The sequence below is a fragment of the Centrocercus urophasianus genome, unplaced genomic scaffold (genome assembly GCF_019232065.1).
Source record: "Centrocercus urophasianus isolate 14NV4802_14NV808 unplaced genomic scaffold, USGS_Curo_1.0 seq_36, whole genome shotgun sequence".
Lineage (NCBI taxonomy): Eukaryota > Metazoa > Chordata > Aves > Galliformes > Phasianidae > Centrocercus > Centrocercus urophasianus.
Window position 1 is genome coordinate 3121650 of NW_024884933.1, and position 12705 is coordinate 3134354.

The 12705-nt window shown below is 43.5% G+C and overlaps 1 protein-coding gene across 1 annotated transcript in view; it reads right to left on the minus strand.

Moving 5' to 3' along the window:
* Positions 1–12705, minus strand: part of PEX14 (peroxisomal biogenesis factor 14) — a 72537-nt gene that overhangs the window by 34544 nt on the left and 25288 nt on the right. Inside the window, exon 3 of the mRNA XM_042831647.1 lies at positions 4942–5026. Within this exon, the coding sequence (XP_042687581.1) occupies positions 4942–5026 (85 nt within the window). The remainder of the gene's footprint in view (positions 1–4941; positions 5027–12705) is intronic.

Consider the following 12705-nt stretch of genomic DNA (forward strand, 5'->3'; position numbering starts at 1 on the left):
ACAGAACACTCATCACTCAACCAGAGGACGAGCTGCCCTACCTGCACATACAAAACAGGACAAGTGCTCACTCACACAATCAGTTGTGCAGCTAAGTCAGGCCTTCAATCCATTTCTTCATCAGCTTTTAAATCCATATCCTGTCAGCACGTTTGAAGAGAAGGACAAGTCACCCAGCATTCCTTTAATACTTTGCACTTACGGCCTAATCACACATTCTTGTATTAAAACTGGTCATTTCCAGGGAAGCATAAGCTTTGGAGGGCCATAGCTACAAACAGGTATCCTAAGTACAAATAGGTATCTTGACAACATAGGTTACTGACTACAGTTTTTTTGCACAAATTGTCACTGGACTCCATCAGCTTGCACTGTAGAAAAAGCTTTGTAAAAACTGTTTGAGCTTCACTAAGACACGTTAAAGAATTAATTACAAAGTAAAGCTGAAGGAGAAAATTAATTTTGGAAACACCAGAGGTTACTTTTCTTTTCCTCCCTTTTCTGAAGTGGGGGAGGAAAGGCAGTTATTTTCATCTTCATAGTGGGGGCAGAAGCTGGGAGCTGTCCTGTCGATAACCTGGCCATCAGAACAAGGTTTGTAATTAAAAGGTCAGTGACCTGGAAAGCCAGGGCCTCACTCTCAGGGCTTCTCAGTAATGACGGCGCTATTAAATTAAGACTGTTATGAAATCAATGCTAAAAAAGCTTTCATGGTAACGAGATTCCATTCAAGGACATGCAAACTGCCTCATGAAATGGACTTAAATTATAAAAAAGAAAAGTAATAAAAGAGGGTGAAATTGAAATGTGCTGAAGAATTTACTTCCTTTAAAGCCCTCCAGCAGCAGGCTGTGCCCCCTTCTCTCAGGTCCTCAAGGTGATCCACTTTGGTTTCTTTGGCAAAGAAGAAAAGACAAGAGTTCAACTTCCAAGAATGTAGACTACAGAAAAAAGAAAATTCACTTGGTTTTCTACTGGATATTCTGGGGCTGACAGCATTTCTTTCCAGGGACTCAGGTATCTTTGAGCTCTCATCGGGAAGAGGCGTCTACAGTTAAATTATTTATTCATCTCTTCAGAAATCATCACAGCCTGACCCTGCTGCACTGCACAAACCTGCAAGGCCCACACGAAAATGCTGTGCAGTCATTCTTTTCCTATCTGCCCAAGTAATGAAACAGATTACAAGGCAGCACACCAGTACAAAGGGCAGCACTACCAGCAGCCTTCAGCACATCCCACCGAGCAAGAGTTTGACAAACAAGAGTTCTGTACATGCATATGAACATAAAACAGTAAACCAGGTAGCGTGTCTCCTCAAAACTGCTCAGCCTTCCAAGCGGACTCTTTCCCAACCAATTCAACTCAACAGCAATATTTACTTCTCCTCGCTGCAATTCCACTCACCAGTAACTCATTTCTGAGCTCCTTGTGTGCTTTTTGCCACAATCCCACACCAGGAAGGCATTGCTGTACTCGTTTTACAAATGAAGAGAGCCAGCAACCAAGGAAAAAAAGCTTCATCCAAGGCTACATAAGAAGTTTCCACCTAGCAGTTACTCCCCTCCCTGGGACACAAGACCAGCACCCCGAATAAAGGCCCTCCAATGCTTTGTGCACTTCCACCCTGACCATCTGGCCAGAAGTTACAGATTTGGAGTACACAAAATTAACAAGCCACATGAGTTAGTGGATGGGTAGCTGAGCAATACAGGACATCTGAGGCACAACAGTTAGATGACAGACACATTTCCACAAGGGTTTAAGCCCCACATGTTGTCTAATTATTCCCAAGGCGCCGCTGATTCTGTGGCATGTCATCAGCAGAATCAGCGAGTTGGACAAAAAACAAACAGCATCTTTTTTCTTTCTTTTCTTTCAGATACTCTGAAGGGAAACAGCTGTTTTTCCCTTCATCTGAAGAAGTTCATGATAAAAAGGAGGAAATGTCATAAATTACACAAAATGCCAGTGTAAGCTTCAAAGAAAATGATAAATGATTCTAATAACTTCATGTTTCTCATTAATGTCTCTGTATTTGGGAGTTTGAAAGTGCTCAAGACAACACAGAAATCTCATCTGACTTTTGAAAGACCTTTTTACAGATCGAGGACACCCTCACTCTCCCAACTGTCATCAGCAGAGGCAGAGCAGGCTCCTGAGAGCAGTTCAGCAAACCCCTGACCTGTGATGAGTAACCAGGACAGGCTACTTTCAGCTGCTGCAACTACTGTTTCACAAGGAACCAGACCCAGTGCAGCTGGTGAAATGTACTGAGAACTTCAGTTCCTATATTAAATGCTATTAAAATAAAGTAAAATTTGATTGGAATTTTTACCCAAAAAACAAAAAGACGAAGAAAAATCATAATTCAAAGCAGAACCATCTCTGCAAGTCTCCGAAGGGAAACTTCCTAGGCAAAAAGATTGCAGGACCTGAAAGCTCACCCACAGCTCATGCTCCATCCAGCCCTACTCCTGTAGCTCTCACAGGTTGAAGCAGGGATAACAAGAGGCTGCTGCAAAGGCAGGGCACATGGCCTCCCTCTGCATTCCCTTACACAGGGTTCAGTTTTTAACTAGAACCAGTGCCATAAAAAGGCCAGGGCTCTCTCTTACGTTCTCTGCTGGAAGAAGTCTGGACCAAAGCAGCTGTGAAGAAACCAGAGGGGCATCTCTGCATGCTCTGCATGACTCCCTACAACATTTATTTTTACTTAAACTCTTTTAACTTAAATGATTTCTGTATTCTAAAATGCTTTTTGGACTGGCAGTGAAGACTTCTCTAGCAGATGGTCCAACTTTCTGTGAATGGGGATAAGCACAGCCACTGGGATTACAGTGACTGCAGGAACAGCCAAGTCATCTCTCATTTATCCAGGCTGGATTTAGCCACAACACAACGGTCTCAGGAATAATTGCCCCCCTGTGCTAAAGCACATAGATACAATGACAGCAGGAACCCTTTGCTCTCGAGCACTGGACAGGGATCACGTTGTAAGCTCAGTGCTCTGATTCCATATGGCTGTATTTCCAATGACTGCTGGCTACAAGCACAACTGGACCCTGCTCCTTCCCACCTCCTACTGTTAAGTTTTCAAACAAATAATTAGCACAAAGGGAAGGAGAGCTAATTAACAAACAGGAGCATACAAACAGCTATACCAAACCATTTCTGCTGTTTAGTAATTATTAGACAAGTAATTCATAAGAAGTATTAGTCGGGCCACAGTTTCTCTCTGCCTCCATCTCCCCACCCTTCCTCTTCTCCCAGTCAGGGATTTATTAAAATTAAACAGATTAGATGGAGCTCCTGATACTAAAAACTGTTCAGCGAAGCCTGCGGTGGGGAAGTGCAGAGCAAACACCAGAGACATTTGTCTCTAAATTGCTCTAAATACCTTCTGCAAATGAAATTCTAACCCAGCTGTGTTGAGAGAGAAAATGAGGAATAACTGGTCATTGTCAGCACAGGAGAAGATCAGGCAGTTATAATATTGCACGATATACTGGGGGCTAAGGATCTCTCGGCAACAATAGATTTTGTATCAGGTTACCCCGGGTAATCAGCACAGCTTTTAGGCTCAGCTTTCCCTTGCTTCATTGCTTCGATGATAGAGTTGAAATCCCTGAGCTTTTATGATTAATTACTCCCTGTAGGTCCACATATTTCAAGGAAAAACTCATGGAGCACAGCAGCCAAGAGGCTCCAAATTTTAATGCCATCCTGATGGCAGGGCAGGGCAAGCAACATACCTAAGCATGGGGCTGGAACACTCTAACTGCCACTAGGACAAGCAGTGAGATCATCACATGAGAACTGATGTACCCATGAACTACCTGTCATGACAACATTGCTAAAACACAGAACTGCCATGGCCTTCTACGTCCTTTGGTGTCCAAGATGAGCAGAGCAAAAACATATTCTTAAATCTCCATCTCATGATATCAGGTCTGAGGCATCTCAATAAACAGTTCATATCCTCAAACAGGTTAACGTGTTCCATAGGCTTCTCTACTTGTTAAAACCCAAGATCCTTGGCTATAGAATTTGATGTATTCTGAAGCACTCATATCTTGAGTGTTCACACGGGTCACTCCCCTCTGAAGTCTGGAGCATCGTTCCAACTGCTTTAAGTGTTCCACAGTGCATGTAATTAACTCCAATGTAAGACCGTCCTAATTATTTGCATCTTACATTAAAGATCTAAGCAATATGGTCCTAGAAATGTAGCATAACATGGAAGGGAGCATAATACGGAGTGAACTTCACCTGACATGCACTGTAAGATCTTGACAAAACACTTTAATATAAAGAAAAAAATAAACAAAATGTAGTTTGTTGAAGAATCAGAAAGTAAAATAAATTCCCAAGTAGGCAGTGGAAAAAGTATGTTCCACCTGTCTAAGACAACATAGAATTTGTCAGGATCTACTCTGTCTCTACTACAGAAAATAAGCAAACCCAGCCAGCATTTTACCATTTCAGCCTGAAAGCTGGGCTGACCCCAAGCTCGACCTTACCCTGACCTTGTTTACTTTCACAAAGTCCTTTGCCCTTCTCTCCTCTGCCTGGCTCTGTTCAGAAACATCCGACCTTTTCACCTCAAAGCTGGTCATTCTAAAGCCAATGCCACCAAGGCTAGAACCGATCAACTCGTCCACAACTCCAAACCGTCCTCATCTCCGAAAACATGCAATAATAGTTAACGTGAGAACTTCCAATGTGTCTTCTGTATTTTACAATTCCACATCTGGAGCCAATATTGCTCTAGTCGGTATGGAAGAAAAGAGAGTGGTATCTTTTATAAACTTCACATCTTTTTCTCAGACAGACTACCCACTTAGTGCTCAGCCAATATTCCATAGCAATACTCCTTAGCTTTATCCCTAAGCCAAACTCCCCCATTATCAGCAGACCACAGACTTAAAGAATCCATACCTTTCTTCTTCAGAAATGCTCTTCTGGTTGCAACTGGACTTTGGCGGACTCGGGGATTCTGTAAAAATTTCACTGCTGTCACAATCTGATGAGGGCAGGAGGATTGGAGAAAGAGAAGAGAGAAAAAGATTGAAGTTAGGAATGGTCATTCATACTTCTCATTATGCATTCTGTACCGCAAAGCAAGGCATTGCATCTAACACATGGAGAGAGTCTGGAGCTGACACCAATCCAACTTTCAGAAATAGTTCAATGAACATCAGTTTGCGGCTCCGCTCTCATCAGAACAGTTATGCTATTTCGACCCAGAAGTCGCTTTTTGAATTGCTCTTTCAGCAGCTTGACCTGCACAAAAGTCTCCATTAAGATTCTTGGAGGTTTCTGTCATTTATAGTGATCTCCTTATCTTGTCTGGCTCCCATAGCTGATGGCAGCCTCCAAACATTACATGCGATCTGCAACAACAGACTGCTGCTAGGAAGAACACTTCTTTTCTATCTGACTGCTCCCTGCAGATTTTAAGAGATTCAGGTCTTTTCTGCCATCATTTCAATTGAACTGCTAGCAGTAAATAAACCTTAGCTCATCATGACTGGCAAAGAAGCAACTTCCCATGTTTTGGATCACACAACAACAACAGAAATGAAAATAAATAAATAAAGTCACTTTTCATGACATAAATGGTTTGGTGAGCCGTTACTTCATGTTCCACCCCGGTAGAAATCACAGATTATTTTTGTCTAATGACTGACTTCCTCTACGTGCTTCTTTAAGGTGTCATAGCACTTAAAACAAACCACTTATCCAAACAAAGGATGAAGTCTGGGATAATACTGAACGGCATCAACAACAATAGCATCAGTTTTTTGCATTAGGATTTAGTGCCAGTGGAAGGTATTTCCTTTTTTTGTTCATGTGGCAGAGGTCAATTTTCCACATACCCTCCTGTATGATTACACACGTTATTACATGTTGCTGCACTGGTGGAAAACAGCTGATTCAATTTACCTCTGTACAAAGGCATCTGTTCTGGCTGTGGCATCAAGGGGAATCATTTGCCTGAAGTTAAGGGCACTTCGGCGATGCACCTTCCACGTCAGCTGGTGGAAGAGATGAATTCCTTCCACTCTAGCTAAAAATAACCATGCATTTCCAAAGAGGAGCTTTTTTCCCCCCCAAACTGCACCCTATGCCTCCTCCTAAAATGGTGGCACACGTCACAGCTATGTTAGGGAAGTCCTAAAGAATTCAAAGAGTTTCGAGAATTCTGCTCCAAAAAGGTTTTCAAAAATTTTCACAGCGGAAGAATGAAAACCAGCATCACTATTGAAATCACTAAGTTTCATTCTGTGTTTGAATCAAACCCTTCGAATATGCATTTCTGGTCAGAGAGCAAAGTTCTGATGGGTTTAATGGCACTTTCAATGTACTCCTCAGTGCATTCCATCAATGTTTCTTTTTTTTTTTTTTTTTTTTTAAATTGCATCTCTTATTTCTTTAAATACATTAATCAGGCTAGTGTAGGCAAAACGGATCCATTGGACAATGCAATAAACATGAATTATCATCTATCCAACACACATAATGGCTTAAAAATACATAATAGCAGGTGTAGTTTAAATGATTAGTTATTACACCTGTGGTGGGTCTGATTCAATTGGGGAAAATCATCTTTAATAGGTTAAAAGGTTTAGATCACCAGGCTTCCCTTAAAGTGGCTGTAGAGAGGGTATGATGGAGTACGCTGTCATTACTAATTCATTTAAGAAAAACATGGGGGATACAGCAAAGAACAGCATAAACGAGAGAATCCAATTTAAACATCAGGTAAAGCAGAAAACACCTTTTAAAAAAGCATGATAAATGAATTTGGCAGAGAGATGAAATTGACATATTTATTTTAACGGGAATTTGACAAAGTCCCGGCGCTCTTTGAAGTTGGGGGGATAAAATGAAGGGGGTATTTTTCATTCTTTCCCTTTTCTTATTTTCCTTCATTATTTTTAAGTTTACATTCAGTGATTTTGAACCATCAAACACTACAGCACAACACCCCCCATAAAGCACATTTTGGTTTCACTGACGTGTATTTGATCTCTCTGGCTGCACGCAGGCGACAGGCAAATCACAGCCGCTATTGCTGTGCTGGATGCAGGAATATGAAGCACACCAACTAATAACCTTCAGGTAATACGCTGAATAAGAAAGATGCCCAAAAGAGCAAACCAACAGATAGGCAAACATATCAAACCCACTTTCCTCCTAACAGTAATTACTTGTTTGTTTCTTCAGGAACTCCTCAACACTCCCTCCCACGTTCAGCGAGGAGATGCAGGCACAAAAGGCCCGCAGACCTGGAAGCCAGCGAGCTTTCAGCTTTAATTATCAGGTTTTAAGCACAAAACAGCCTGTAAGAAATGAACGGTATTTTTCATTGTGCTATTTTAATCACAACCCTTTTAACGTTTTATTGATTCTAACTCTTTATTAAAACTTATTTTTGCCTAGTAAAAAAATGTAAACATTTCAGCAGTAAAATTCCCTCCAAAATAAACTTCTGGTTTATCTCTTCCCTGCATCATTTCCTGCATTATTCACAAAGTGTTTAATCTTAAACAACATAAAATTACAGGCAATAACAAACTTTATAGAAAGAAAATCCCAAACTCCATCCGATAAGGCCGCACTCTCCTATTTGTGTTTGCGTTTCCTCCTGCGGGCTGAGCCGAAACTTCTGCATTTCCCCCATTCACCTCCCATACGTGGGCAACTCAAGAACCGATGCTGGCCGTGTCAAAATGCCAGTATTTTCAACATGCACACCCAGGAACTTTCCAGCCTTCCATGGATCATTTTCTTGGCGTACAAAGGGCAACTGCAGCCCACAATCTAAAAAATCAGAAAAAGGACGGAGAAGATGCAACCCTGACAAGACCGTGCAGCAAACAGCACTCTGACTCAGCTGCTAACACTGCTCTGTACTATTTCTGTAGCGTTTGTAACGCTTCTCCGAATTTTTCTGCCATTAGGACACTGCCAAATAATGTGCATTGTATCACTACTGTGATTCTCAGACTGCCAGCACAGCCCGGCCAGCAGACTGGTTTCATCTAGAGGATCGGTTACGTGTTTCACTGAACAGCATAGCTGGTGTTCAGAAGGCAGTTAATTGCAGAGATGCGCGCTGCTCTGCGGTGCTCACAGATGGGGTTCTGACTGGAGCCGGTGGGCAGAACCCCGCTGCAGGTCTTCTCCTACAGTTTGATTTTCTAATTAGAAGATGAATGCGACTATTCGTGGATTGTATTTGCGCCTGGCCAAATTGCATAAATTCAGGCCAAATATTCTGCTTCAATGTCAAAGATATAAAACGGAGACAGGAACTTTATTGCAGATGTTGTGGGAGTGCAGCAAGCCGGTGAAATTCCGGGCCAAAGCACGGCACTTTGCTGTTACAGCCAAGGTCCCTCGTTCCTAATTCCCCCCCCCCTTTGGTGTTAATGGGGAAATCAACCTTATTTCTTAGTATGCTCAACGCTGCAGGAAAGCAATCTAAGCTACTTTATCAGTTACTTGCATTAGAAAAATAAACCGTGAAATTTAAAATGCAATGGCAAATGCCTTCTTTCTACCATCTGAAAGAAAAAAAACAACAACCAACCCTAAACAACCCTGAAGCGACAAAAATGGCAAACAAAACACCCTCGTCACTAAAAGCTCCACAGGGTTTGGTAACAGAGGTCTACACAGAAAAGAGAACTGGAAGCTGCCGGGAGTGCAGCCAGAAAGAGCTCTGACACATTTCCCAATGCTGGGAACCCTCTGTAGGTTATTACTAAACAGCATTTGTTGATAGACTGAGACTTTGAGATGACCTGTGATGTAAAGGTTGGGGCTGAATTATACGTTGCAGGGGATGGTATTTTGTCTTTCTGAGTGGATCTGTATCTGTTTAAATGCAACACTTCTTTTCATTAAGCAGAGGCGGCACAGGCCATGAACTATGCACAGACAGTTTACATTACATGTGCGGAAGCAATCAACACTGGCAATATACATGACGTATGTAAAAGAAGTTGGAATTAATTTTTTTCCCAGTATATTAAAAAACAGTAATATGGCAGTATCAACAAACGCTCAGCCTATTTCAGCCAGAGCAGAAGGCCACAGCCATAGGGCAAATGGAACTGATCAATATATTAGCCTACAGCAACACCCCCTCAGTGTACGGCTGTACGTTTGCAAGGCTCAGAAGATTAAATTGTCTGTGAAAGGTTTCTGCACTCCTACTCTAAAGGAGATACCCAGAATCCTGTTAACAAGCGTCAGGCTAAAGCCAACTTACGTTTTAACAAGGGCTGACTTAAAAGCCTGGCGCTGCGATGAGCAAGAAAACCCCTTCCAACAGAAATGCCGCATTTTAGCAAGAAATCAGTGCTCTGTCAGGACCAACTTGACAAACATCGTTATCGGCGGCACACGGATATAGTTGCAAAGCAGCTGTTAATCAGAGAAACACATCATAGAACGCTGATGCTAGCACTCGTGAAAAAATGCAGGGGGCTAATTATGAAGCCATATATCTCACTAAAGAGGCACTGTGCTCACAATTCCAGGCACAGCTCACGGGGCCGGGTCCTGGGACACCGCTGTGCTCCTCGCAGGATGAGCCCTGGGGGTGTCCCACGGGGGCTGTGCTCCCCCAGAGGGATCGGCCGGGGAGAGGAGCTCCCCAAAGCTCCTATGGCTCCACCGAAACCAGGGCAGAATCGGGAATTTATTCCTACTGTGAGGTAACTCAGAAAATGACAAAGTTTGGCAGATGTCCAGATTGTGCAGAAAAAAAAAGTTTTTAAATAAGAAAAAGCCATCACATAAAACAGCGCAAAAAGCAAAATGAATACAGCTCGAAGCAAGATTTGCACGAGTCAGAACCGGAGAGGGCAAAAGCAAAGAACGAAACCGAACCCGAGGGGCAGGAGCCGGGACCACGAGGCAAAAGGAAAGAAAAAAGGGGTCGCAAGAAGTACGAAGGGACAACGCCGGGTGCCGGGCACAGCCCGCCGACACCTCCGCGGCTGCGAGCTGAGTGGAAGCGGCAGCGCCCGCGGCCCCGCCGCCCCCCGCCGCCCTCAGGCCGCGCGCCCCGGGGCGCAGCGCGGAGCCACGACTCCCCCTAGCCGAGGCGCGCCGCAGCTCCGGCAGCCGGGCCCAAATGAAGTGTTTTCACTCGGTGGAAATGAAATGTTTTGCAAGATGAAACAGAAAGAAAATTGAGGTTTTAGGTAATTACTAGTTGGCATTTACATATCACAGGCTGGTTCAACACCTATTCATTTTCCTCTTTTATTTTCAATTTTTTAAAATTGCTCATTAAAATGAACACATGACAGGGACGGGGGGAAAAAAATTACTCTTCCTCTTTTTCCCGAGGACTACAAAATCCAGATCTACTTTAAATACATTTATCTATAATTATCGCATACACAAAAACCTCGCTTCATTTACATTCGCAGGGTGACCAAGAAACGCCGTTCTGGAAGCGGGTGGCAGCAGCCCGAGCCGAGCCGAGCCGAGCCGAGCCGCACCGAGCCCGGCTGCCCTCGCACCACGGCCCGCCCGCTGCCCGCACTGAGCACGGCTGTGTGCCGCGGCCCCGGCCGCCCGTCCGCCCTCCCTTCCACAGGCTTTCCCTTCTTCTCTTCTGCTGCTCTCTCTCGGAAGGGTCTCCGCACAGCCCCGCTCTCGGTTTCTTTGTTCCAGGAGCACACGCGTCACGTCTCCCTCGCACCCCCTCGCCTTCCCCGGACCCGGCGGGCAGTGTTTGACAGCCGTTCCCTCCCGGCTCTACAGTCTCTCCATCCAGATTCGCACTGTTCCCTTACGTAAATATTCCCCATGCAAACCCCTTAATTTCCCTGCACCCTCCAGCTTCTTTAATTTTAACCTTGTGAGAGTCTTATTTAACCCCACGCTGCATTTCAGGATACAATTTGTGTGAAAAACGCTACATAAAATAAAGTTTTATTGTATCATATGTTAAGGACATAAAACATCTCTGATAGAAGTGTACAGGAGCTGACATGATAGACTAATATATTTTAAGGTCTATTGTGTAAATATGTATTTAGGGAATTCTAAAGCATGGTATTATTGACCCAAGTCTCTCTTAAAACACGATGATATATAGAATGAAAGCCCTTATGAAAAGGAGCAACTTCGTCTGTGTAGTAGTCACCTTTCAAAGTGAAATATCTCTGCCATCTTCAGTTTCTTCTGATTCAATTTAGAACAGAGTGGACATCTTGACAAAATTCCTCTCTTTTTATCAGAAATAATACTCGTTCTGGTAATACGTTCATAAAGCTATGGAGAACAAGAAACCTTTGCCATGCTTGAAAAGGAGCGCACAATAACTGTACTTACAGGCAGATAGAAAACGTGCTATGTGTGCCTGTAGCTCTGAAAGGAACATCTCCAAATGAGTCGCTGGAACATCAGGCTTAACCCCACATCAACTGTTGCAGGCAGCGATAAATGATGGGAAAACACCTTGTGAGAAACACAAGCACAGCAGCAAACCTCGCGTCTTAAACTGACAACGTGGCCGTAATAAATGCTAACCAGTTAAGTAGCACAAACATTTCTTCTAGAGTTAATTTTTAATTCAGAAGGGAAGATACAATCTCACTTTCAAAGGAAATGTAAACCTTAAAAGAAATCCCCTTCTTGTACTCCTGCCTAAAATGAAGTTGCAAGCTTCCTACAATCACCAGTACCACCAAAGAAGGTATTACAGCAAGATGAGATGGGGGGAGGGAAGATAATGCGGCGATCCAGCGGGCAGCAAATTATTTGAAGTTCTGTTTACACAAAAATGGCAGTAACCTCAGAGCTGAGCGCATGGGATCCCTGCAGATAATGCACGGACACGGAGGTCAGCATCTCATGCAAGAAGGCAGGGCATCCAGCTTCCAAGCGTGGGTGAAACCAGCATGCTACGGTCAAATTAACAAAGCAACTCAGCAGAACCTAGGAAAGCTGCTGGAGAGATGGTGAAAGGTTAGACCTGACTGAAGAGAACGTGATCTTGCAGCTTTTCAGGATAGCGCCCTATTCGCACATCTTGCTCCCCCCTGCTTACAGAAGGAAGCTGAGGGATCTGCGCCGTAAAATTAATGCGAGTGTCAAGTTGTTGAGTTGAATCACTCCAAAGGAATGTAATGACTCAGTGTCCAAGATGCTCACTACAGCAGAACTGTGAGATCATCCTGTGGCTCTACAACTAAATAAAATGCATGACACAGTCTTCAGGGGAACACAGAGGCAGCACCTCCAGCTCTCACCTTCCCTTCTGTCCCCCTGTGGCCAGTCCTAGGGAGCTCTCTTACATTCTTACCACTGAAAGAAACCTCTTTCACCCTGCTGTCTTCACACACACACACGAAGATTAAAAACAACAAAGCAGTGATTTACCACATCTTCATTTTTTTAACTGCAGAGCAGACAAGGACTGCTGGAGCTTCATTCACATGCTAGGGAGCTTGAAGATGACTTAAGTATAGGAAGCCTGTGTCACATCTAACAACTGTGCTGAGTACTAAAACGGCTATTGAAGGCTCCAGAAGGCCACATCAATCAAAGAGAAGCAGCAGAACAGGATCATTGTTCAGACTCACTTAGATCTTCTAATTCCATAGTCAAGAGATCAGTAAATGCTAGTAATACAATGGTTGAAATTTAATGCAAGAGAATTGAAAGTAT